General features: G+C 34.2%; 1 protein-coding gene across 1 annotated transcript; it reads left to right on the top strand.

The window, feature by feature from the left end:
- The first annotated feature begins 1,464 nt into the window (after positions 1-1,464).
- On the top strand, positions 1,465-19,276 carry LOC104094847 (exocyst complex component SEC3A). The gene is made up of 25 exons (XM_009600851.4): positions 1,465-1,802; positions 3,295-3,365; positions 3,740-3,820; positions 3,903-3,970; positions 4,065-4,167; positions 5,091-5,239; positions 5,759-5,876; positions 6,245-6,349; positions 6,837-6,938; positions 7,028-7,165; positions 7,692-7,820; positions 7,917-7,997; positions 8,084-8,158; positions 10,482-10,655; positions 10,760-10,913; positions 10,992-11,056; positions 13,508-13,678; positions 13,770-13,849; positions 14,705-14,786; positions 15,121-15,218; positions 15,305-15,413; positions 15,538-15,606; positions 18,071-18,136; positions 18,252-18,341; positions 18,865-19,276. The coding sequence occupies exons 1-25, from the start codon at positions 1,625-1,627 to the stop codon at positions 18,973-18,975; spliced, it is 2,667 nt and encodes an 888-aa protein (XP_009599146.1). The 5' UTR covers positions 1,465-1,624; the 3' UTR covers positions 18,976-19,276.
- Positions 19,277-26,139: the final 6,863 nt, after the last annotated feature.

Genomic DNA, 26,139 nt, shown 5'->3' with positions numbered 1-26,139 from the left:
GAAAATAAGTGAATTAGAATGATAAGAATTATTATCAATGAAAAAAAAATCAATGCAGAATATAATTGTGTATTAACATTCTCTATATAATTGTTAGAACAAACAATTATGTGTAGTGTTATGATGAATTAGTACTTAATATTACACACAAGAACTTTAGACATGTAAGTATATTTTCAGAGAATAAATAAGTTGAAGTACTCTCATTAATAGGTTCTAGTATATTTTGTTCTACTTAGATAAGTTAAGTAGGCATAAAACTATATGATATCAATTCTGCTATGTTTCAACATTGAATAAGATTCATCTAATAGTTAAGTCATTAATTAGTTTATACACTTAGGTGATAAATTCATTGAAGATACACTTAAACTTTTTGAAAATTTTGCAAGAATTCCTTCTAAATGCCTATTCTGTCATAACATTTGGATGTGAGATTAATTAGTCTAATCATGGTAATTCAATTTAATACTTATCTATTTATGTGTAGGTTTAAACTTCTTCGAAATAACAATTTAACTGAAGCTTATTATTTTCATACCGAGGCAATTATTATAATCATATTCAAAACAAGTTATGCATATGTTAATTAAATTGTAGGTTAAAAAAGATCCTAATAAAAATGTTATAAACATAAGAATGTATACCTGGATCGGAAAAGAAATTAAGTACCTCTTTTTGGAAGAAGATAAAATTCGAATGAAGCAGATAACCTCAGTTGGTTAGAACTTCGTGCTGATAACGTATTATAAAATTATAGCAATATAAGCCAAAAAATATAGATAAAAATTTTCTTCTATCAAGTTGTATTCAAGTCTATCTTATTGATGTCTTTTGTATAATTAGAAATACCGTATATACAACAACAACAACAATAACAACAACAACCAGTATAATCCCACAAGTGGGATTTGGGGAGGGTAGGATGTACGCAGCCTTACCCCCACCCTGGAAGGGCAGAGAGACTGTTTCCGATAGACCCTCGGCCAAAGAAGGTGAAAGAAGTCATGATAGCAAGTAATAACAAGACAAATAATTAGAAAAATAATTAAAAATATCGTATATATAGTTTACAGTTTACTTGTGAGTTATAAAATATTAAATAAATGTAATAAACATATTCATCTATATCCAAAATGGTTCATGGATGAGTTGTTGGATATTCACAAATTCAATATATTCATAACAGCCAATTTATTAGTATTTTTAAAATATTATTTCAATAAATGAAGTTTAATTAAGTAAGATATTTAAGAAGAAGTAAAGAGTAATTAAAATAAATAATTTATAAATATATTATTTAGAGAGTGTGCAAAATCCTAAAAAGACATATATAAAGGCAACATGATTTTTCCTTTTTTTCTTCTTCTTGAAAACATGATTTTTAACTCGTTTAAAACCCGTCTTTACCAATAATAAAAGAAGGAAAAAGAAAATGTGAAAGAAGAAAAGGTTGGACTATTATTAAACTTCCTAGGAAAAAGGGAGGAAAGAGACACCACCTCCCTGCAACTTTTCAAGCTGTAAAAACTGCTCCAACAAGTAGAGGAAGAGAAAGAGGAAATCTAAAAATACAGGGACTTTGTCAATAGAGTTCCTTAGTAGCTTCAACTTCAGAGCAAAAATGGCGAAATCGAGTGCCGACGATGAGGAATTGAGGAGAGCTTGTGAGGCGGCTTTAGAAAGCACAAAAGAGAAGATCACGATGACCATCAGAGTCGCTAAGAGCCGAGGGATCTGGGCCAAAACTGGCAAATTGGGGCGTAGTCACACCGCTAAACCCAGAGTTCTCGCCATTTCCTGTAAGTTATCTATCTTATTTTCCAGATTTGGAGAAACTTCTAGTTTTAGGACAGTTATTTAGTAATACTTTGTTGATTAATGTAAATTAAAGCTCGGTGATTCCGTTATTTTTACTCTCAGTTAATGCATGATCTGTTTCAATTTGATGAAATTAAGTTTGTTTTGTTGCTTCAAGAGCTAGAGACGAGCACTAGCTTAGGTAGCGGAGGCAAAAAATACACGTGATTTCTTTCGTTCTGCCCAAGCCTTGATGGCAGAGTTACCTTTGTATCCGTGCTGGTGGGAGGTAGCAGGTACAAAGTGGAACTAATTGCCGTGCCCGCAAGCTAGCCGGAGCACTATCACCATAAAAAAAGAGAGACAGAAATGAGCCTCAATAAGACCTTAGCTAGCTCAGGTCTCTTTAGGGGTATGTGATAAAACTGGAACAATACAGAGAAGATACATAAGGTCTTGTGCAAGGATGAGATGTGCAAAGGCCTTAGCTAAGCGAAGCTAGGTGTCAGTAGTGGTGGCTAACGGTTTTAGAGGTAGGAGAAGAGAAATCACGAGGTTGTATTTAGTTGTTTCACTGGTTTCCTGAATGATGTTAACCTAAGCTTCTTTTATTGTATGCTTCATTGATAAGATGTATGGTAGAGAGTTTTTTTTGATTATTTTAATGAGTGAATTGCTGGTAAGTAGTGTAAGATATGGTGGTGGTGATTTGAGTTATTGAGCTGAAAAAATCTCAATGATGTATTTGTTTGGAATTATTATGGTTGAGGGAGGAATGAGTACGAGGTAGCAGGTGTCCGGTTGAATAGTCGAGGTGTGCAAGTTGGCCTGAAAACCACCCTTATTTAAAAAAAGAAGGGTTGAGGGAGGAATGAGTTGTTAGTAAGTTTATTGTCCATTAAACGGAAGCATGCAATGATTTTTTTTTACTAAGGGCCAGAGTACTAGTTGCTAGATACCACATTGTCCAAAAGAGGGGGAGAAACCTTATGCTAATATTTGGTTGGTACAGAAAGTGGAACAATGAGTGGAGGGGAAGCCCAAAAAAGAGAGGAATAATTGGGTACCTTAATATCCTTTGGGTTGGACGAAAGGAGGAATAATATATCTTTCACATTCCTGCCCGGCCATTCCAAACAATTCGATGGAGATGATCAATATTCACCCAAGGAAATTAAGCTTGAAGTTTTATTTATTTATTTACTTTTTTCGGATAAGAGGTTGTTGTCAATGAAAGATGCACTTATTTTGACATACACCTTCAAATGTCTCAAGTAACATTCAAATTTTAGAGTGAAAATCTCTTCCTTTGCCCAAGATTTTTTATGTTAATATTGTCAGATAAGTCCTCCAATGATTGTGCCATTTTAACAGATAAGTTTTCCTCACAAAATGGAGTGGGGTTGTATGCACTTTCACTTTTCCTTTTTGTAATTGCCGATCGGAGTTGTTCATTCTGTATGTTCAAACTATCATGATGTGTGGTTTGTGCAGCAAAAGCAAAAGGTCAACGGACTAAAGCTTTTCTCCATGTCTTAAAATATTCCGCTGGAGGAGTTCTTGAGGTAAATACTTCTGATTTATTCTTTCTAAAACTTTTTCCTTCTGTTCAGACACTAATTCCAGAACTTATGACCTCATTATGGTTTATCAAAAGGAAAAAGACATGGAGCTGTGACTTCGTTATGTTGAAAATAGAGCAACAAAATCTTACATGACAGCTTCTTTACTCAACCTTTACTCAGCTTCAGTAATTCGCTTGCGGAACATTTTTTTAGCACCTTACCTTGTGCTTTCGCATTTTAAAACATCGGAAAGAACCAAAAAGAACCAAATTGGATCTCCCAAATCAACATATTTGACCAGAGATTTTCATTTAAAGCAAATCGGGTCAAAATGTCATGTTTCGCTGACAGTCGTGTTATGCTTGCACATGTAGCCTGCAAAATTATACAAGCTTAAGCATCTGTCAAAGGTGGAGGTTGTAACTAATGATCCAAGTGGGTGTACATTTATGCTGGTAATATCATTGAAGAGCTATGTCGTCCTTACTTGTATAATAGAGATATTTGGAATTTATTCGGACGAATTTTTTCGTGTAGGGATTTGATAATATCAGAAGTCAAAGTGTCGCTCCACCTCAGTGGACAATGCGCAATGTCGACGATAGGTTTGTTTCAAAGTTTTTGATGTCTATCCATCTGAATTCTTATGCTAACATGAATTTTTTCATTTCCCGTGGACTTTTTCCTTGATCGTTGTAGGAACCGCGTATTGCTTTGCATTCTAAACATCTGTAAAGATATTTTGGGTCGTCTCCCCAAGGTCGTTGGCATTGATGTGGTGGAGATGGCTCTTTGGGCAAAGGTGCATATAATAGTTCTGCAACTTGTTTTGAACGTCTTAATAGCACATCTGTGGCCCCCATCTCTGGAAACTTGACTTGCTTCATTCTGTTTCTTATTGAAGATGAATTTTTTCTTTGCCTATGAACTTGTTAGTAAAGTTTAAATGGTTGTTAGATCATGTGTTGGCTGGTGTCATGCCACTAGTGCAGTGCCCCCTAAAGTTCCATACTTTTAAGTTTGTATCCTTTAGTGTTATCTACTGATTTTTGATTTAGGATAGGCATGTAACTAAGTTCCTAAGAATGTGCTTAGGGGTGTGGTATAAGTCCTGTCCTCTTTTTGAATATGCACTTTTACTTTCTTATAGCTGAAGATGGACACTATCAGCAACACATAATGATAAAGCAAATAGTCATCTTTAATAGAATTAAATTCACCTACATTTCCTTTTTTCTTTAGTTAGATTGTCTTCGAAAAGGATATGGTCTTTCTTTTTTGATAATATGTGGGAAAACTCCCAAATAGAAGCTGTAGGAACTCACATATATGTTTTTTGAAAAAGATAGGAACTCACATATATAAGTTGTATGTATACCAAAAAGCAGAGAATCTGCACAACCAAAGACACCAGTCATCTATTATGACAGGGACCTCATGGTTGCACCTAAAACAAGAGACTATCCTAAAAAGCCTTCTAAGAGCTTGACTTATCCCAAAAAATTAAGCCTTGGAAGAGCATCTTATACACACTGTTTACATCCACACTGAACACAAACCTTTGTTAATTTGAAATACATATTTGCTCACAACTAGTTTCTCTTATATGTTTCTTTAAACAAGCTATAAGAATCTAGATCCCCAGCCCCAACCCAAAAGGAACTAAAATGAATCTTGGTGCTTGATGAGTTTTATGCAATTGTGATCTATATATATCCAATGTAGGAAAATACTCCAGCATTTACCAAACAACATACTAATCTTCAAGACGGGCCTATCACTGCTGCTGTGGAAGAACGTGAGATGAAAGTAACTGTTGAAAGGGAACTCGTGTCTCAAGCAGAGGAAGAAGACATGGAGGCTCTTTTAGGCACGTATGTGACCTCTTTTTCTTTCTTGTATTGACATTGGATTATCTAAGCTATGGCTCAAAGTGCTTATGTCTGCATTAACAAGCCATCGTTGGCACAATTATGAGAACATTTGGATTGTGCAGTAGTAATTAGGGGCTTTAGGAGTGTTAACAACTGAAAAAGACCTATTTCCCGCGGACTCAAGTAGGAGCAGTGTTTTTTAGAGAGAAAAGCATAAAAAAGAGACAAGGTTTTTGATGCTTTAAGCGATAATCTAGAAGTTAAGGGCATGTCTCTTTGCTGAAGCGTACAACTTAGCTTATAAGTAAAATCGTTAATATTAATTTGAAATAAACCCTTATAAAGAAAACTTCATTCGCCAGGTGTAGACCTTAGCTTTTCTTTTCTTTTCTTGTTGGCTGTTCTCTAGTTCGAGGTTTCCTTGTAAGTTCTGTTGTGGTCGTTCTTTTCCAAGCCCCTGAATTATCCTGGTTACATTTTGGTTCCCTGTCTTGATTTTGGGTTTCCAACTTCCTACAGTTATGTAATGGGCATTGGTGAAGCTGAGGCATTTTCAGAGCGGTTAAAGCGAGAGGTTCAAGCTCTGGAAGCTGCGAATGTGCATGCCATTTTGGAGAACGAGCCGTTAATTGATGAGGTGACCAGTCAATATTTTGGTAAAAGAGTTCTTATTATTTTGATGCCTGTGTCAGAGCAGCTTTTGGTTTTATTTTCTTTCAGGAGTTGCTGCTGTTTTTGTTTTTATAATGATTGATATACTTTTGCTTAAATAGGCTATGCAGCTCTTGCATTGTCAAACTTTTCTTCTGCCAAGTGCAGTTAATAGCAAACTTTGCCTTGCTCGCTATTCCCTTATATTCAGCTTTTCTTCCTTATCTTCCAAATTTCTGTATGTATGTTCTTAGACATGCACACTTAATTTTTTGCCTTCATGAGATTAGGGGAATTCCATGTTTTCCATAAAGGGAGCTATATGTTTCTGCCTCTGAAATATTTGTCCTGCAGGTCTTGCAGGGTCTTGAAGCTGCCACTAGCTGTGTTGAAGATATGGATGAATGGTTGGGCATCTTCAACTTAAAACTTAGACACATGAGAGAAGATATTGAATCAGTAGGAATCTCTGCATTTCACTTCTGTAGTATATTATCTAGTATTTGTGGCGAGGAGATAAGTTTTGCTTTTCTTAGTCCACTCATTTGAATATGCATCTATATGATAATATGATCTGCCTATGTTTGATCATAACTTGTGCATCGCCTAAATGTGAATATTAATTTTGTGTCATAATCCTTAGTGCATCTATCTGATATGCAATATTCTAGTTTGTTTTATTCCAACGGCCGCACTGTCCAATGAATAAACCTAGATGGTATCATTTTCTTCTTGACTTGAACCTAGTTTGGTCATGTAGAAGTCTGATCCTTGTGTGTATATGCTTCAGGGGAAAAGGATGATATTTTTGTGTTTGCATGGTTAATTGCTGTAAGACTGAATTTGCCACATTACATATATATTCAGTTCATTGGAATGTTGACTGTCTGTTATTTGAATGTATAACCTCCTTTACTAGTGCACTGCTGATCCTTTGTTTATGCAGATAGAGAGCCGCAACAACAAGCTGGAAATGCAGTCAGTTAACAACAAGGCATTGATTGAAGAACTTGATAAGCTTCTTGAGAGATTGCGTATACCCTCTGAGGTCTCTCTCTCTTTCTCTTTCTCTCTCTCTCTCTCTGGTGGGCGCCCATAAATAATTTAATTTTCTTACTTCATCATTCTTGTTTGTAGTATGCAACATCTTTAACCGGTGGCTCATTTGACGAGGCAAGAATGCTTCAAAACATTGAGGCATGTGAGTGGTTAACTAATGCTTTACGTGGTCTTGAAGCGCCTAATTTGGATCCTAGCCATGCAAACATGAGAGCTGTATGTCCACTTTCTCATTTCTTTCTTTCTGGTTCATTTAGTTATTTCTTCTTACAGCGATGTGCTTCATCATACAGGGGAGAAAAGGTTAATATAGATAGGCCAGATAAGTTCTTGGATAACTTTTGTTTCTCAGGTGCTTGGAAAAATGAAAAATTGTTAAATCAGTGCAAAATTGACATGGTATTACTAAATTGAATAATGTGACTTGACTGGCCCTGATGAACCTTGGCTTTATTAAATGGATAGGGAATTCTTCCTTTTCCTTTTCAACAAAACCAGCTAATTTTTATAGAGCAACATCTTGCTTGTTATTTGGGGCTTATAATCTATTACTATATTAGGGTGGGAAGTATGGAAATCCTATTGTTACATCTTATGTGCTTGTTTGCTAATTGAAGTGAAACAAAGTTGTCCTGCCTTTCAGATAAACTATTTTCAGATAGATGGTGGTTGTTCACTCTAATTTGTGTGTAAAAGTTTGCACTAACTTTTACTTGTGGATATGTTCTTGAATCTCTTGTAGGTAAAGGAGAAACGATCTGAGCTTGATAAGTTAAAAACAACATTTGTTCGAAGAGCATCTGAGTTCTTGAGAAACTATTTTACCAGTTTGGTGGATTTTATGATAAGTGATAAGAGTTATTTTTCTCAGGTGTTCTTATGCTCTCACTTTTACTTTCTACTTAAATTCATCTTTCTTTTGTATGTAAGTATTTACTACAGACAGCTGATAACATGAATTAAACAGCGTGGACAATTGAAGAGGCCTGACCATGCTGATCTGAGATACAAGTGCAGGACATATGCTCGTCTTTTGCAGCATTTGAAGGTCAGACTGATTCAACTTCTTGGTTAACTTACTATTGTTTGTTTCAATAGGTTCTGATGTTTTTTTCCGCCATCCTTTTTTTACAGAGTCTTGACAAGAATTGCTTGGGCCCTCTAAGAAAAGCTTATTGCACATCCCTTAATTTGCTTTTGCGACGGGAGGTCAGAAAGTTATTTATATCTATCCAATTGTCTTTTCATGTCTTTCGATAACCGCTTTTACTTCCTTCTCTTTGCTGAGTATGTGTCATAGGCCTTAGATTCACGTATGTGTTCACTACAGCATTTATGCTTAGATTCGCTTATGTGTTCACTACAGCATTTATGCACTTCTAATAACAAAAACAACAAACTCAGTGTAAACCCATTTGTGCACTTCTAAACTATTTGAAAATCTTTTTTCTTCATCTCAAACCCTCAATGTCCGTTGCAGCAAAGGGTTGCTGAGGAAACCTGCATTTGGAAAAGTTTAATCTACATGTAACCACTAACCAACAATCACAGCAGGCAGTTTTCCCTGCTAAATTGTAAAATAGGTGCAGACTTACTATCTTAAAAGAGAGAAACCGAATTGCAGGGTTTTTTTTGTAAGCATTAACAAGCTGCAAAAAGAGTTAAGTGGCAGCAGTAGGAAACCAGAGGAGAAGAAAAAGAACAGAAAGGGATTTGGCCACCATTCTACCTGCCATTCAACCAAAGCACCCACTGACATTTTAAATCATATAACTCTGAAAAACAGAAAACAGAAAAAGATGGGAAGAGGGGAATCCAACACTTCTCAAGGGATCAATACGACACAAGCAACTCAAAGACAGTGATTGATAATCTGACTCATAACACTTAATACAAACAAACAGGATGAGTAAGGAATATTGACTTTGGACTCTAGGGGGCCGTTTGGTTCTAAAAACATGGGATAAAAGCAATCCCAAATTATATCTCAGGATTAGTATCCTAATCCCGGTAACCAAACCACCCCTAGGAGTTTAATTTTGGAGAAAAAAAATTACTTCATGTTGGAGCCCAAGCTTAGAAAACTTCGACCAAATGCATTTTGATGGAAGAAGATTTCAGCGCCAAGGAGCTAAAGACAATTGGACTACAGTGTTTGGTAGATTTGCTTTTGTAGTCCATTACAAATGTTATTTTAGGGATCCTTGTCACGAGAACAGTAAAAAATAGCACATGAGATCTGTAAATAAAATATAGGAGATCTTAATAGGGTCATTTTCTTCTATTCAAATTGTAAGTTAGCGTAGGAGATCATTTCCTCACATTCCTCTTGAAAAATTCTTGAAATTTGCTGAAATAGCAAATTTCTGTTCCAATCCTAAACATCTGTCTAGAACACTTACAATTTGCAATATTTGAAGTTGTAAAAAGGGAAAAAAGAAGAGGAGAATGATGTGAAATATAGCTTGATTATCTCTCTCAAGTTGTTGGGGGTTTTAAATAACGTTTACACGTCCTAGAATAGGAAAGGATCATAATTACAGGCATACAATCATCCTAATATATGTACTCATCTTAATTGATGTGTATGGTATTTTTCTAATCTACAACGTTATTTACAAAATGTTCACAAATATTCTTAACAATCCTATTCAAGTCCGAAGATACATATCATATGCTCCTAGTTTGTTGCAAATTTAATCAATCCTTAAACCTCTCGGTGATTTTGTAAGCATATCTGCTAACTGGTTAATGTTTCTGAGCAGTAAGTAGAAGACTCCTCTTATTTTGGGAAAGCTGTTTTGCGTGCGAATTCTTTCAAGCCAAAAGATGGGATTAACGAAGCTAGTAGCACTACATCCTGGCTCAATATTTTAATATCAGAGAAGGGACTTAGTATCCTTTTTAGCTCTAATACCATGTAGAAATACGAGATAAAAAAGATAATTATGTGAAATTCGATTTGATTATTCTCTCAAGTGTCAGGATATAAATAACGTCACAACATCCTAGAATAGGAAAGACTCATAATTATAGGCATCTAGTTTTCCTAATTCGTATTTAATCATCCTAGTTGACTCCTAATTGATATGCACAATAATTTTCTCATCTACAACTTTAATTACAAGGTATTCACAATTATTCTTAATAATTTTTTCTTTCTATAAAAAGAAAGATTTACAATTTTCATGAATTAAAACTCAGTTGGAACTGGAAAGAGAAAAATTGAATTATGCAAGATGAAATTGCTCAAAGGAGAATGTATTGAGAGTTGAATCTTGTAAGCCGTTTTCGGTAATAAATATAGGTGGTTCACAATGCTTGTTGTGTTGGTTTTTATTGGTATTGGTGGACCCTCTTAATCTTGTTTTGATTCTGATTAAATATTCCTATTTATTGTCCATGCCTCGTGATTCTCCTTGGACCAAATTTCAGAGCTAAAAATGGAAAAAGTTTCGGGGTCATAGCAAATCCTTGATGAAGAACATTTCAAGTTTAAAGTGATGATTCTTTATGTGTGCCATACTTGCAGGCTCGTGAGTTTGCAAACGAGCTCCGTGCCAGCACAAAGGCATCAAGAAATCCAACTGTATGGCTTGAAGGTTCGATGGGTTCGAATCAAAGTGTGAATAGTGCAGACACTTCAACAGTTTCGGATGCATATTCTAAAATGCTAACAATATTTATCCCTCTACTTGTGGATGAGGTGCTCTTCTACTTTCTTCTTTCTTTGGAATATATGTATATATTTGGTTAATGTTGCTCTCACTTCCAATATCAAGTCTTTTGTTTCTTTTTTCCTAAATGCAGAGTTCTTTCTTTGCTCACTTCATGTGCTTTGAAGTTCCTGCACTCGTTCCACCAGGAGGTCTTGCTAATGGGAACAAAAGTGCACATGAAGAGGATGATGCAAATTATGATGATTTGGGCATTATGGATATTGATGAGACTGAAAACAAAGCTGGTACTTCTTTGTCCTTGTTTCTTCTCTTACCTAGCCTGATTTATGGTCAATCAAGGACCCGGTCTTGATATTTTGCAGGTAAAAACACTGGTGAGCTCGAGGCTCTGAACGAATCCCTTCATGATTTACTCGATGGAATACAAGTAATTCTAAAAATTTCATCCTTACAATAGCCTTACTGTTTGATAATAATAATAATGATACGGCAAAGGGCCAAATATACCCCTCTACTTTCGAAAATGGTCTAAGAATACACCTCGTTATACTATTAGGTAATCTATACCCCTGCAGTCATACTTTGGGTTCAAATATACCCCTCATTTAAACGGAGGGACATGTGTTATCGTCCTGTTGGTCAATTCTAAATCTCTTAATTAATTAAAAAGACCCATTACCCATACCCCAAAAATAATTTTGTTTTTTGTAAAAACTGGAAAAAACTAAAAAACAATTTTTACTAAAAACTGAAAAAAAACGAAAATATTTTTTTTTTCAGTTTTTACAAAAAAACTGAAAAATATTTTCTAAAACAATGTTTTTGTAAAAACTGAAAAAAAGAAGAAGCTGAAAATCAATTTTCTAAAGCAAATTTTTTTGTAAAAACTGGAAAAAACTGGTTTTTTTTTTAACTAAAAACTAAAAAAAACGAAATTTTTTTTTTTCCAGTTTTTACAAAAAACTGCTTTAAAAAAAGCTGAAAATATTTTCTAAAACAATATTTTTGTAAAAACTGAAAAAAAACTAAAAAGCAATTTTCTAAAGCAATGTTTTTGTAAAAACTGAAAAAACAAATATTTTCTTTTTTTTCAGTTTTTAGTTAAAAATATTTCAGTTATTTCTAGTTTTTAATTGCTTTAGAAAATTGCTTTTCAGTTTTTGTTTTTCAGTTTTTACAAAAATATTGTTTTAGAAAATATTTTCCAGTTTTTTTAAAGCAGTTGTTTTTGTAAAAACTGAAATTTTTTTTTTCAGTTTTTAGTAAAAATTGTTTTTTAGTTTTTTCCAGTTTTTACAAAAAACATTTCGGGTATGGGTAATGGGTCTTTTAAATTAATTAGGAGATATTTAGAATTGACCAACAGGATGATGACACGTGTCCCTCCGTTTAAATGAGGGGTATATTTGAACCCAAAGTATGACAACAGGAGTATAGATAACCCAATAGTATAACGAGGGGTATTCTTAGACCATTTTCGAAAATAGAGGGGTATATTTGGCCCTTTGCCGAATAATGATAGTATGTTAACTTGAAGCAAAAATATGGCCCTGGGGGGGGGGGGGGGGTTCTGTTAGTATCAGATTGAGATGCTGAATGAAAAAACAGATCAATAGTCGTAAGTATTTTCTTAAATTTATTTTGGTGATTCTTCTTTGGTGAGCTATGTGTTATTTACATGCTCAATGTTCATAGCGTCATGCTTGATTGTTTATCGAGTACAATGTGTACATTATTAACGATTCCCTGCTACAACCGTACTCATCGTGATTGAATCGAAACCTTACTTGGTCAACAATGACGACAACATGCCCAGTGTGGTCCCACAAGTGGGGCCTGGGGAGGGTAGTGTGTACGCAAAACTTACCCCTACCTTGTGGAGGTAGAGAGACTGTTTCCGATAGAACCTCGGATAAAGAAAAGTAGTTCAAAGCAGGTTTGAAAAAGAAAATAGTAGTGAAGAAGCCATGTTGAGAATAATGAAGACAAGAACAGTAACAACAACAAAATATCAAAGCGATAAGATAACCGAAGTAAAGGAAACAACATGTAGTAATAGAAATCGAGGGATAAGATAATACGAGAATGATAATAATAATAATACTGATATGAAAAATAAGGAACAGATACGGTGTCCCAAATAGCCTACTAACCTTCTATCCTAATCCTCGACCTCATTATCCTTCTATTTAAGGTCATGTTCTCGGTAAGTTGAAGATGTGACATGTCCTGTCTAATCCCCTCAAATCCCCACTCCTTAATACTTCTTCGGCCTATCTCTACTTCTCCTTAGACCCACCACTGCCAACCTCTCACACCTCCTCACTGGGCAACTATGCAGCTTCTTTTTACATGCCCGAACCATCTCAACCTCGTCTCCCTTATCTTGTCCACCACGGAGGCCACTCCCACATTGTCCCGAATATCTTTGTTCCTAATCCTATTTCTCCCGGTATGCTCATACATCCATCTCAACATCTTCGTTTCCGCTACTCAGTCGGAAGAAGAAAATTGGTTTTGCATTGTCCAGCGAACAGCTTCATAACATTCCTTTTCTGTAATCAAACTGCCTTATTATTCTGCCCTTATTGTGTTCTGTAGAACCAGCCCTTGATACACCAAGTTCTTGCTTTCTGGACATGTTTTATTTGTCTTTGTCATGAGGCCCTAGTGCTGGATGTTTGCCAGCAAGTTTTACCTATTCTTCGTGGTGCTTATAGCTTTGTTTTCTCTGTAATAGTAATTTTTTCTCTCTCTATCGTTAATTTTCTTTGTAGTTATGTGGTTTGATATATGGTTCTTAACGGGCATAATTGTTGGTTGGATGGTTGCAGAATTTTTACTTCTGACGAAACTCTCCTGTTTTTACGTGTTTTAGGAAGACTTCTATGCGGTGGTGGATTGGGCATACAAGATTGATCCTTTGCGCTGCATATCGATGCATGGAATAACAGAACGTTATATTTCAGGTCAGAAGGCTGATGCTGCAGGATTTGTACGCATCTTGCTTGATGACTTGGAATCTAGAATTTCAATGCAGTTCAGTCGGGTGAGCTACTGCCTTCCTGCTTGTCGTGATATATGATTGTGGAACTCATAAGTTATGATTTTTACTCTCTTTTCTGTTGCTTGCATTGCAGTTTGTTGATGAAGCATGTCATCAAATTGAAAGAAATGAGCGAAATGTTCGACAGTTGGGAGTTTTGTCATATATACCAAGGTGGACTGGGTTCCATATGTCCTTACTTTTGTATACTTGCGTTGTCTGTAGAGCGGGTTTGCTGTCAAATGTATAGTTAGAGAGTTCGACTTAGGGGGCATCTAAATAGTGCTTGACATACTTAGAGTGTAAAATTATTGGTTAACATGTAAATTTGGTGTCCGATGGACAACGTATTTAACTCGTGGGATTGCAATCAAAGCTTTTTTCTTTTTAATCTTATCCTCCTAGTTTAATGTGGTCTGATTAGTCCAGCACATTTAGACATGCTAGAATATAGACTCTTGTGTCATATTTTCGTCACTGAATGATTGATCTTCATTAACCTGGCAATGGTATGATTTTGTTTCTCCAGTTTGGAAGGAAAAGAGAGATCGATTTCACAATTTTCATACTTTAGTTATTACCAAGAAATTTACTACTTTTACATGAAGAAATTGATCACTCCAACTTATGTTACCTTTCTAAAAAAAAAGAAGAAAGAAATCAATCCCTCCAACTTTCAAGTAAAGTTAGACAATGCCAATTCTATATTGGATATTCCAGCTTGATTTTCGTTACCTCAAGTTTCAGTTAGTACTTTTTACATTTGAGCTTTCTTCCTTTTACTGGTGCAGTTTCACACTCTTTCCATCTCTGTATTACCCCCTTCTTATGATTGATTAGCTTCTTTCTCACCTTTTGCTACGAGCTTTCTCTAACAAGTCTTTTGATTAATGTCATCGATAACTGTAGGGCTGTGAGTTTCTTCTTGTAATTCACTTCAAATCCAGATTTGCTACTTAATGTTGCTTTCAGAGTACTCTCAGTTAATCTTTTTGGTGTAGATAATCAATAATCCATTTGGTATTGTAGATTTGCCACGCTTGCAACCCGTATGGAGCAGTACATCCAAGGACAATCAAGGGATTTGGTTGACCAGGCATACACAAAGTTTGTGAGTACTTTCATCTCCCACTTGTTTCTTAATATGTGATATCAGTTGAAGCTATTAATATGTGTTAAGACTCTAATGACTTAACAGGAAGTTGATTGCTTTTGTTTGCCATTTTGATAATTCCATTTTTTAATATGCTGTAATAGAAAATCACATATTGCTAAAGTGGGAATTAGGGGGAAAAAGCAAAAAAGAAATTAGGAAATATTCATATAATTTTTTGTCTTCTCTATGTGATGATTTTAATTTTTACAGTTTGTCGTGATCAGATAATATATTTTTCCTTATGTATGTAATATTGTGTGGTGTGGCTGTTTTGGAAATTGTTTGGCAGGTTAGTACAATGTTCCTTACTTTAGATAAAATTGCTAAAGCAGACCCAAAATATGAAGACATTATGCTTTTAGAAAACTATGCAGCATTTCAGAATAGGTATTTCTCTGATGTTGCATTCAGAACTCTATTACATATTCTATTCCATCAAATCTGTTTTGAGTACTGACTGGAAGGAGTTGCAGTCTTTATGACCTGGCCAATATGGTGCCGACATTAGCGAAGTTCTATCATGAAGCCAGTGAATCTTATGAACAAGCTTGCACACGCCACATCAACGTGATTATAATCTATGTAAGCTATCCTATTTCTTGCTTCTTGTTTTTGTAATATTTTCTTCTCTGCTTGCTGTTACTACTATTTCTGTAGGTCCAAGTCTTTCTGATGATATACCTTTAAAACCTATGCTTCTCCACAGCAATTTGAGCGACTTTTTCAGTTCGTTAAAAGAATCGAGGATTTGATGTACACAATCCCACCTGAAGAGGTTAGATTACTGTTTTTCTAATTTTCTCCTCAGGTTACAGCATTTGTTGTCTACCTCCTTTTAAGAGTGACATAATTTGCCTTGTATGAGGACACTGGCTTGTTATTTAGTTTCCTGCACCGATATTAAGTCAACACGAATTTGAGCCACTACATGATTTCTTATCAAGTATGAAGGGAACCGTGTAGTCTACTACTCAATATGTCGCTTTGTACTGACTTTTTCTTAGAGCTATAGAAGTAAATATATGATGAAAAAAGCTAAATTGAATATATCAATTGATCAATTCTCTTGGACTTCGTGAATACCTTTTCCCTTTTTTTCTCTTTGGTGGGAGATTCTTCTGAAAGTCAGTCCTTATATTTCAATGGTTTCCTTTAATTAAACATGATAACTGTAATTTAAACCAACAAAATTTTCTGGTACAGATCTGAGGTTCTGAGGCTACCGGTGTCTCACTAGTACCTTTATTAAGTACGAAGTTGATAAAAAGAATGGCTGATGTCCTGCTGTGATTACCTATTATGTATGCTTACATTTTCACCATAATGTTCTTGTTTATTTTTAAAAAAAGGGAGAAAAATTGACATCGAGATTATTTTATAATGAGTGACTTACCTTAGTTGGCAACTTTAAGGCCTCATTTATTTATTTTAAGATTAAGACGTCTAAGTCTGAATACACATTTGAATATTACGATGTGTATTAAGATTTGAATATTAAATGGTTAAAGACTGTTTGTTTTTTAACATCTGAATGTATAAAATTTATCTTTATTTGAAAATGAATAAACACAAAATTCAAATAAAATACTAATTAATGTAATATTTTATATATATTTGTGGTGGTGATGGCTAACGGTGGTGCTTGTGAACGCTGACTAGAGGGGTGGTTGATGGTGGTGGTTCTGAGTAATAGCTAGTGGTGATTGGTATTGATGGCGATTATGGTTGAGAATGGTAGTGGTGGGTGGTGATAGTTAATAATGGTGGGTGGTAGTGGTGGTGGTGGTTGTGATTGAGGAAGGTGATGGTGGTAGTTTATAATGGTGGGCAGTACCGGCTATGATTGTTGATGGTGATGGGGTGGTTAATTGTGGTAGTTGAGGTGGATAAGTATGTGGTTGAGAATGATGGTGGTGGTGGTGGTGGTGGAGTATGGTGATGGTGGGTGGCATTGTAGTAGTTGATAATGGTAAGTGGTGGCGGCAATTAATAATGAATGTGGATGATAGCATCTTAATGAAATTAAGTCTTTGTTATAGATCTTAATCATACAGACCTATTCAGGTTGTGAAGTAAAAAAAACAAACAAACTTGATGATTAAGATCTGAATAATTAAGATCCAGACTTTAAAAACAAACGCACTTAATGTCTGAGATCCGAATGATTAAGATTCAGACCTCCATTAAGTGCAAACAAATGAGGCCCAAGTGAACTCTATATTGAATTGATATAAAAAATACAGTTTTTCAGTCAACATCAATGAATTAAGCCTCAGCTACTTATAAATAAAATAAATTTAATTATGCCTCGGCCCTAAATTAGTTGGCTGTGAATCCTCTTTAACATTCCACTCTATTTGGGCAATTCCCTTCTAATGCTAAATAGTTGTCTTTGACATTCACATAGCCAACCACAGCTAGCTCGGGATTGAAGCATGATTGTTGTTACTCTGTGAGTTTAGAGGCACCTAAGTGGTACCTACCTAGGGACATATCATAATCCCTTTTAAATATTATCTGGGGTCACTCTAACCGTGGATGAGGGAGACAATTCGCTAGTTGTTGCCTCATTTTTGGTTTACTTTCTCTGCGTCATGCCTTTAAGGACTTGCATGCTTAAAGTAGTTACCAGTTACTAGTGTATACATTCATGTTAGTCAATCCTTCTTTGTGGTATTAGTTATGCTTCAGCCCCTTTGTAAATATTAAAGGCCTCAAGTTGCATTGATTTTGCTTTAACATAATGGTAAAATTACTCATACTGGAATAAGAAGTTGTGTTCTCTCTTCGGCAGATGGAACTTTAGGTTTGCATTGCTGACTTTAAGCTGATATTTTCTTAACCTTATTGGTAGCTGGGTTATTCCCTTTCCTTTATTTTTTGAAGTAACAAATAAAATTTATTTTTGTTCCACCATTTGAACTTGCTTGAGGTTCCGATCAACCTTAAATGCAAATGCTGCTTGCATTACTCATACTGGAATAAGAAGTTGTGTTCTCTCTTCGGCAGATGGAACTTTAGGTTTGCATTGCTGACTTTAAGCTGATATTTTCTTAACCTTATTGGTAGCTGGGTTATTCCCTTTCCTTTATTTTTTGAAGTAACAAATAAAATTTATTTTTGTTCCACCATTTGAACTTGCTTGAGGTTCCGATCAACCTTAAATGCAAATGCTGCTTGCCTGACTGCGTCAATACATCATCAGCTTCTAATGATTTATGTCATTTTAAATATTTTAGATTCCTTTCCAACTTGGGCTGTCAAAAATGGATCTTAGAAAGGTGGTAAAATCCAGTTTATCTGGGGTAAGTCTGTCAATTGCCTCGATTCATCTTCTACTTTTTTAAACCGAAAAAAATGTGTCACTTAATCTTGTATATTTTGGGGTCTTTGGTGAATGTTCGAACTTTGCTTCTACAGGTGGATAAGTCCATAAGTGCAATGTATAAGAGATTGCAGAAGAATTTAACCTCAGAGGAGTTGCTGCCTTCGTTATGGGATAAGTGCAAGGTATATCTAGCAGACTGGGTATTGAAATTAATCACTTGGAAATCCAAATGAAAAATTCGTCACCTGAAAAACTTTCTTCCATCAGTATGTCAATTTGATGTTCAGAGGTTGGATTTAATTTTTTCCTATTGATTTAAATTTGTGAGAATTTAAGTAGCCAATCCAGGGGAATCCTCTGGCCGTTGGATTGTCTGAATTCTCTTATAAAAGAACCTTGTCCTTGCTATATGATGAGATGGACTGTGAGCTGGAAAAGGGATAGAATGGTGCCATTTTGAAAGCAGGAGTTGCTCTGATGATTATATAAACAGAAGTCATGGTTAATAGACGTCTGGTAGAACAGAGACATCTTAAGTTTCTTTTCAACTGCATTGTCCTGTAATAGTAAAATCCTGCTTTCATTTTTAGAGTTGCTTTAAAATTTTATCCTAGGCTTGTATTGATCATTTCCTTAATTGATCTCTATGTTCCTTGGTTCATTTTCTGTATAGCAAATTTACCTGAAACATTCATATTCTTGCAGAAGGAGTTCTTGGACAAGTATGACAGTTTCGCTCAGCTTGTAGCCAAGATTTATCCCAGCGAGACCATTCCATCTGTCTCAGAAATGCGAGATCTTTTGGCATCCATGTAAAGCGGCATTTTGCTCTAGTAATTGTGAGGTTGTAGAGTATGTCTTCTGTTGTCAATTTTCTTCTTTTTCCTCCTTCCTAATTTGATTACTTTACAGATCCTATGAGTGACATGATAACAGGCTAGATTAAAAGCATTTTTGTGTATTGTCCTTACCAGCTTTGTTATGTAATGTTTTTTGTTTCGTCCTACTGTGTGGGTTATCCTAGCTTTATTCCTGTTTTACTGTGTAAGGAAGAAATGTTTTACACTACAACATGTCAATTCATCCATTAGATATTAAAGCTTCTTGTTTTTCACTAGTTAGTTATGCCTCAGAATCCTTTCCCTTTCCTCCTCCAGAAACAAATAAGTGAAATTTGTGGTGATCGTGTCAGTTTCATGGTTAATGCTAGATGTACACTCGATGGATCAAATATCAATTCCAAATTAGTTGGTGTCATGCCTATAATTCGTTTTCCTTTTCCATTTTGTTCTATTCTCTGTGTTCAGGAAAGGGAACTTGCAGCATTTGTCGAATATAAATGGAAAATACCGAAATAGCAGTCTTATTCAGAATCGTCTCCGATTTGCTTCGAGGTATGAAGGCTATTAGATGAGGAGTGTATTAAGCAGCGTGGAAGTTAGAATAAAATTTTATACTCAGAATCGAATGTCCCCCTTGGAGAAGGAGAGGTGCCCCTTTTATATATGGATGTTGGCAACAGCTAACAGGTAGGGCGAAAAGACGGGCGTTGGATTCAGGAATCCGTTGAGGGGCGGAGGTTGGGGAGGTATGATAAGTAATGAACCTAAGATTTAATTCAACTTCAAAAGGTAGCTCAAAACGTGATTGTTGGTCGTTAACTAACCATAAGCTAAGGTAGGGGATGATCTTTTCAGAGTCCATCTTCTCTTAGTGATTTGATTTGACGCTTAATGTTTAGCCGAAAAGCTATTCTTGTCTTTGTAAGAAAGTAAAATTAGCGTTGGTAAATCTACTGTGAGAGATTATTGTTTTATTCTACTTCAGTTCCTTCTAAGTGATAGTAATGAGGATAAAACAATTAGTTTTGGGAGGCCAAAAGAAAGAGAACATCTAAACGTTGTAACATAGCCCGAGTCATCAATATCTTCTAGGTTTTCTAACTCTACTGCCAACTACTTTGGGATCATTTTAGCCTTTTATAAACCTTTTATTTTATTTCATCAGATGGTAATAATTTTCTTTCTTATATTAAACATCAATACAACAGTAATTCTTTAGTGATAACTAGCTTTCTGAAGTAATGGTATGAGCATTAAAGACTGAGCCAGTAAATTTGAACCAAGGCAAAAAACTAAACAATGAACCAAACTACAAAAAGGAAAAGGGATTTAGATCTTCATTTACAAAGATCAGTAGTTTTCAGCAGGGGTGTCAATGGATATTTAAAAACCGACTAAATCGACCGAATTGTACCGCATCGAACCGATTTTTAGGTTTCTTTTAATAAAACCGTAGGTTTTTATACAAATCTATAACCATACCGTTAATTCGGGTAGGTTTTTTATTTTATAAAAATAAACCAAAAAAATACCGAACCAAACTGTACTGAATAAATTTATATGTGGAAAATATATTTATATATTAAGTTTAAGAATAATAAAACATTAAATATTTTCCTTGGGCCTTGTAATTATGAGAACGATTTCAAGCCAATAAGTAATTAAACTAAAAATCATAATTCTCAAACCTATTATGCTATTCCTATTGAAACTAATTAATTATTTCCAGCATATTCACTAGCAAGACACAAAGTATTATAGCGATTATGAGTAGCAAACTACAATGTATTGAATATGTTTCCTTTCGTATAATTTAGATTTATTTTTTTAATATTTAATCTTCTATAGACTTTATTCTTGAGTTCTAACTTGGTTAGTATTTTTTCACTCGTGTGATTTATATTTTTTGTATCTTTACTTAGAGGGTGTTTGGATTGGTTTAAAAACTGGTCAAATCAGCTTAAAAGCACTTTTTAGCTGGTTGGAGTGTTTGGTAACTTTAAAAATAACTTTTAAGTCAAGTGCTTTTAAGCCCAAACAAGCTAAAAATAACAAGTTAGGGAATCCCAACTTATTTTTTATAGCTTAAAGCTAATTGAATTTGACCATTTAATTTACTCTTTTATCCCTAATAATCTTTTATTTTTCCAAATATCCCTTCAAAGCCAAAAGCCCAATGTTCTTTTCCTTCTTCTCCCTCCGCTGTTCCCATTTTTGTCGACCATTTCTAATGCCATTTTCATGGCATATCCCATTTTATATCTATTGACTTTCCCTATGTTTTAAAATTTTGTGCCCTTCTACTTAAAAAAAAATTAAAAAAATGTGTGCCCTGATTTCATTTTCATGATTCCTTCTAATTATAACCACATTTTTATTTTACTCCTCCTTGTTTGATAGTATATTTACTAATAATTATTTTCTTGAATTCTTTGTGTTTTGAATGGTTGCGTTTCTTTTATATTGTAAAACAAACAATGTCATAATTATTTATCTAGTACAAAAACTAAAATACAAAAATATTCGAAAAAGTTGAAACAAATATATAGCACTAATATAGTAATTTCAAATGAATACTTTGTGTTAACAACTTTAAGGATATTTCAGTCATTCTAACAAAAAAAGTGCTTACTAACACTTATTTACCAAACACTTCAACAATTTTTTTTCAGCTTAAACACTTTTATCCAAATACGTAACTACTTATTTATAAAACAAGCTCCAACACTTAAAAGTGCTTTTAAGCACAGTGCTTAAAAGCCACTTTTTTTAAGTTAATCCAAGCGGGCTCTTAGTTTCTTTTACGTTGTTGTAGAATAGTTGATGGATTTATACTCTGGCCATCTTTCATGTTTTCTTAATTTATCACCCTTTAAACAATAAAAATATCTAGAGAGTTTTGCTAAGTCCTATAAAAGTACGTATGTTATTGTATTCTACTAGTGACTTTTATAAGACATTGAAAAAAATACCGAAAATTAACCGAACCGTACCGATACCGAAGAGAAACCGACATGATTGTGACGGTTTTAGAAAGTCTAATTTTGGTTATACATAATAGAATAATCGAAAAATTGATATGGTATAAATTTTATAAAATAATCGATCGAACCGAACCATTGACACCCTAGTTTTGAACAACAGGTCTGGAAGGAAAGCGCCTTCGAAGAAACGTTACATGGACCAAAATCCAAATTATGACAAAAAGGTGTGCCTAATCATACTTGTAAATTTCACCATATTATAGATGATGGAACAATATACAATATAGTTTGTGAGTTTCAAGTATAATTAGGAATATCATGTGAAATAAAATGGCATTTCAATCATTCTCTCTCTTGTCAATCTTAACAATAATGCATTTCCCGTACACCTTTAATTTTATACGTAAAGAATCAATGGATGGAGATTGAAATTTGACTTCTAAAACGCAGGAGAGTTCACATCAATAGGCTTTAGCCACGCAGATGTTAGAAAAAGGTGTAAGATTCCACTCACCAAAAATGGAATAAACATTCAAATGATGAGGTTTCCTTATACGGTCAAAATCTCTCGTAACATATTCGTTTGTTTCGAATATTTTTTGTTGTTATAGTGAAGTGATGTTATAGAGAACATATATTATAATATAATATGAAAATTAATTCTAAAAAAGCTTAACTTTTATAGAGAAATATTGTTATATAGGGATGTTGTTATATAAAGACGTACTCAAGTTCAACGGTCCGTAACTTGTTCTGATGATTGTTTGACACGTACAAAAATGTTGCATTCGACAAAGATTACGAGCTAGGCTCAAATATAAATTTCACATAATTTTTATATCAAATCAATAAATAAGTACTACTTCCTTTCTATGACTTTAAGTTCTCAGTTATGATTAATTTATTGATATTTAATCATGGTAAATCAGTATAATTTAGTGGGCGTTTGGACATAAGAATTGTAAAATTTCAAAATAAGAAAAAAAAAATTTCAAGTGAAAATGGTATTTGAAATTTAGAGTTGTGTTTGGACATGAATATAATTTTGGGTTGTTTTTGAAGTTTTGTGAGTGATTTGAGTGAAAATTTTGAAAAATAGTTTTTTGGAGTTTTTCAAATTTTTAAAAATTTTCAAAATGAATTTTCAAGTGAAAATTAAAAATTTTATGAACAAATGCTGATTTCGAAAAAAAGAAAAAAATTTCGTATGTATAAACGGACTCTTAATATTGAACTATCGACAAAAATCACTTTTGGCTAAAAAAAAAAAAAAAAGGTACCATAGGATGAAATGCTGTAGCAGTGCACCTCCATATAACGAGCTAGCTGCCACATGATCGAGAAGACGGAGAATCACACAATTTCCTATTTCCTATTAAGGTGAAACACAGAGGCAATAATGCGGAACAAGCTGCAAAGGACAGGTGCTTTAAGAAGAAACTAGTTGAATTATTGCATTTGCAACTGCGAATTATGACTTGCCAGTCTAACCTATAGTTTTGTCATCTACTCTTATCGATAATCGCACTAATTTATCAGCCTGCACATGGAAGAGGTAACGTGACCTTGACCACATAGGGGTGTTGGTAGAAATTAATTAAAATAGAGATTTTTTCGTTCTTAACTAGAGATGTCAGGTTCGAGAGTTGGGATCGAGTCCTCTTTTATGGAGAGCGCTAAAATCAGCATATAAGTTTTTTACAAAGCGTATCGGACTACTACGTTTTGAACATAATACATGGTTAACCTAACGAAAAAGAGAAAAAAAGGGTGACATTGGTGTCATGGAGTGGCAAAGACATCATATAACAACTATTGTGGTCGGTTAATTTTGCTTTGGGACAACCCCTAACTCTATCATTATTATATAAAGATTGGGGTTTGAGACAAAGAAAGATCAAGATAGCATATTAGTTATTCATTTATACTTTATTTAGATTTGTTTTTAGTTCAAAAATCGATTGTGAATAGTTTTTCTGTCATCGAATAAGAACTCCTTTCAAGCTTATGTTTTATTTATAATTTTATCTAATTATACGTCCATGCTAACCATGGCCATTGAATTTGGACTCTTGTATAGATGATGGTTTAATGAGAATTGCAAATTTGGGAAAACTATTTTTAGTGTTCATTGAATTATCTTAACATATACTTCGTACTTTTGCTAGTAAAATATATAGTTGTAAGGTAGACGCTCTTTCCTTATAGGTCTTCCAACATCCAAAGTATCATACGAACCAATCCCATGCTAAGGTCTTTTCTTTTTTTTTTTTTTTTTTTTTTTACCTATTTAGAAGAGTTAATACTCTAAAATTTTCCTAAATTATTAATTATTTATCAATTGCGTACTTAAACTATCTGGTGCCCCAAAACTCCTGAATTATATTGCCTTTCATCATAAAACCCCCCTTGTTTATCCAGCATAACGTATGTAATAACTCGCTTGGGAATACGTGACGGCTGAAAAAAGCCATCAAAATGGCGTACATGGCACAATGTAACGGCTAATTAGCCTAACCCTCTTATTTGTTTTTAAATTTTCTTTTACTTTCTCCTTATTTCCTTTAATTCACATTTCTTTTTCATTTTTTCACCATTATTCTTCCTTATTTTTCATCTTTCTTCTTTATTTTTCACATTTTTTCTGTGTAGTTCTCCACATCCCCTAAAACATATTCCTTTCTTGTTTCCTCTTAAATAATTTATTCTTTTTTTATTTTAGTTTTCTTTCTTGTCTTACCCATATTATTGAAATAACACTTGTTTAAATCTTCTTGTTCAACCCAATAACTTATGGAGAATGAAGTTGAATCTTTTGAACCTTATGTGTGTAATCAAGAATTAGAGAATGCAGTTACAGGCCGATTGATTTTTTATTTGTGGAATGATATTTTTATAATCTTTTTTGTACAATATAAGATGATTTTTTCGGAAATGCAATACTATATGCCTTCATTTGTTAGTTTTGTTGTGCATTACAAAAAACACAATTAAACCTAAAAACAACACATTATATAGATCCGATTTTGGCTAAAATTCTTATAATTAATCAGTAATCCGAGAGTAATATATCATGAGTAAATTACATCAAAAACTTAGTACAAACCATAAGTTAATAGAGTTATACATACGCACCGCTAAGAATTCAACATGAGATTTTAATATATAAAAAAATACAGTTTAGGGAGTTTTGGGACACCAAATAGTTTAATTATGTAATTGACAAAAAAGTAATAGTTTAATGGGGTTTTAGACTAAGTTAAATAGCTACGTGTAGTGCCACATGATATTTATTTTTTAGATATAGGAGCGTGTACTAGATGCACATCTGTCACGACCCAAAATTCAATTAGTCGTGATGGCACTTAACCCAACCAGTTAGGTAAGCCAACTAACAATAAACACAATCCAAATGAGATTAATAAGAAATCAATAATGAATTAACTGAACTTTTATACAAAAATTCAAGGACTAGTTGTACAAGTCATCAGCCACTAAGACTTAGATTTACAAAGCTGGTGTGAAATAAATACAATATTTATTTGGAATGTACATGAACAGAATTCAAATTTAACACTACCAAGGACAAGTGGTAGCTATATCTGGAAGATAGGTACATCCTCAATGCTAGCTCCCGCCATACACAACAACATCAACCCCAAAACTACACACAAGGTGAAGAAGTGTAGTATGAGTACAACATACCCCATTTACTCAATACATATTATAACTAACCTCAGCGAGGTAATAGAAGCAAGAATTATAAATGATACTCGTTATCATCTATACAGTTCATAATTCTAACAAGTACATAATAAAATATGATCAAATCCTGAAATCACAGATAAAACCAGATTGGTACTCTCAGTTTTCTCAACGTATTTCACTCAGTCAACAATCCAGCATTTAAGGAAGATATGCAAATAAATCAGGTAACAACCAAGAAAATTACAAGTAAAGATGAAATGCAAAATAACCAAATATCAATCCGTTGCGCGTAACCCGATCCAAATAGAATTCACATCACGGCTCTCAAGCCCACATCATAATCTCAGTAACCGAACCAAACCAATAACCGGCTCTCCTAGAGCTCACGTCAACTAGAAACCCATCGGTTTCTCATAATTCGCGTGTACACCATCAAGAGAGAAACA

The sequence above is a fragment of the Nicotiana tomentosiformis genome, chromosome 12 (assembly GCF_000390325.3).
Source record: "Nicotiana tomentosiformis chromosome 12, ASM39032v3, whole genome shotgun sequence".
NCBI classification, from domain to species: Eukaryota; Viridiplantae; Streptophyta; class Magnoliopsida; order Solanales; family Solanaceae; genus Nicotiana; species Nicotiana tomentosiformis.
Note: the sequence above shows the minus strand (reverse complement) of the source record. Positions and strands in the feature narration are given on the sequence as shown.

Bases quoted from the DNA above. Each gene is read 5' to 3' on its own strand.
- LOC104094847 (XM_009600851.4), top strand. From the start codon at position 1,625: ATGGCGAAATCGAGTGCCGACGATGAGGAATTGAGGAGAGCTTGTGAG. The intron at 6,350-6,836 runs GTAGGAATCTCT...TTGTTTATGCAG, and splicing joins TGAGAGAAGATATTGAATCA to ATAGAGAGCCGCAACAACAA. The intron at 7,821-7,916 runs GTGTTCTTATGC...TGAATTAAACAG, and splicing joins ATAAGAGTTATTTTTCTCAG to CGTGGACAATTGAAGAGGCC.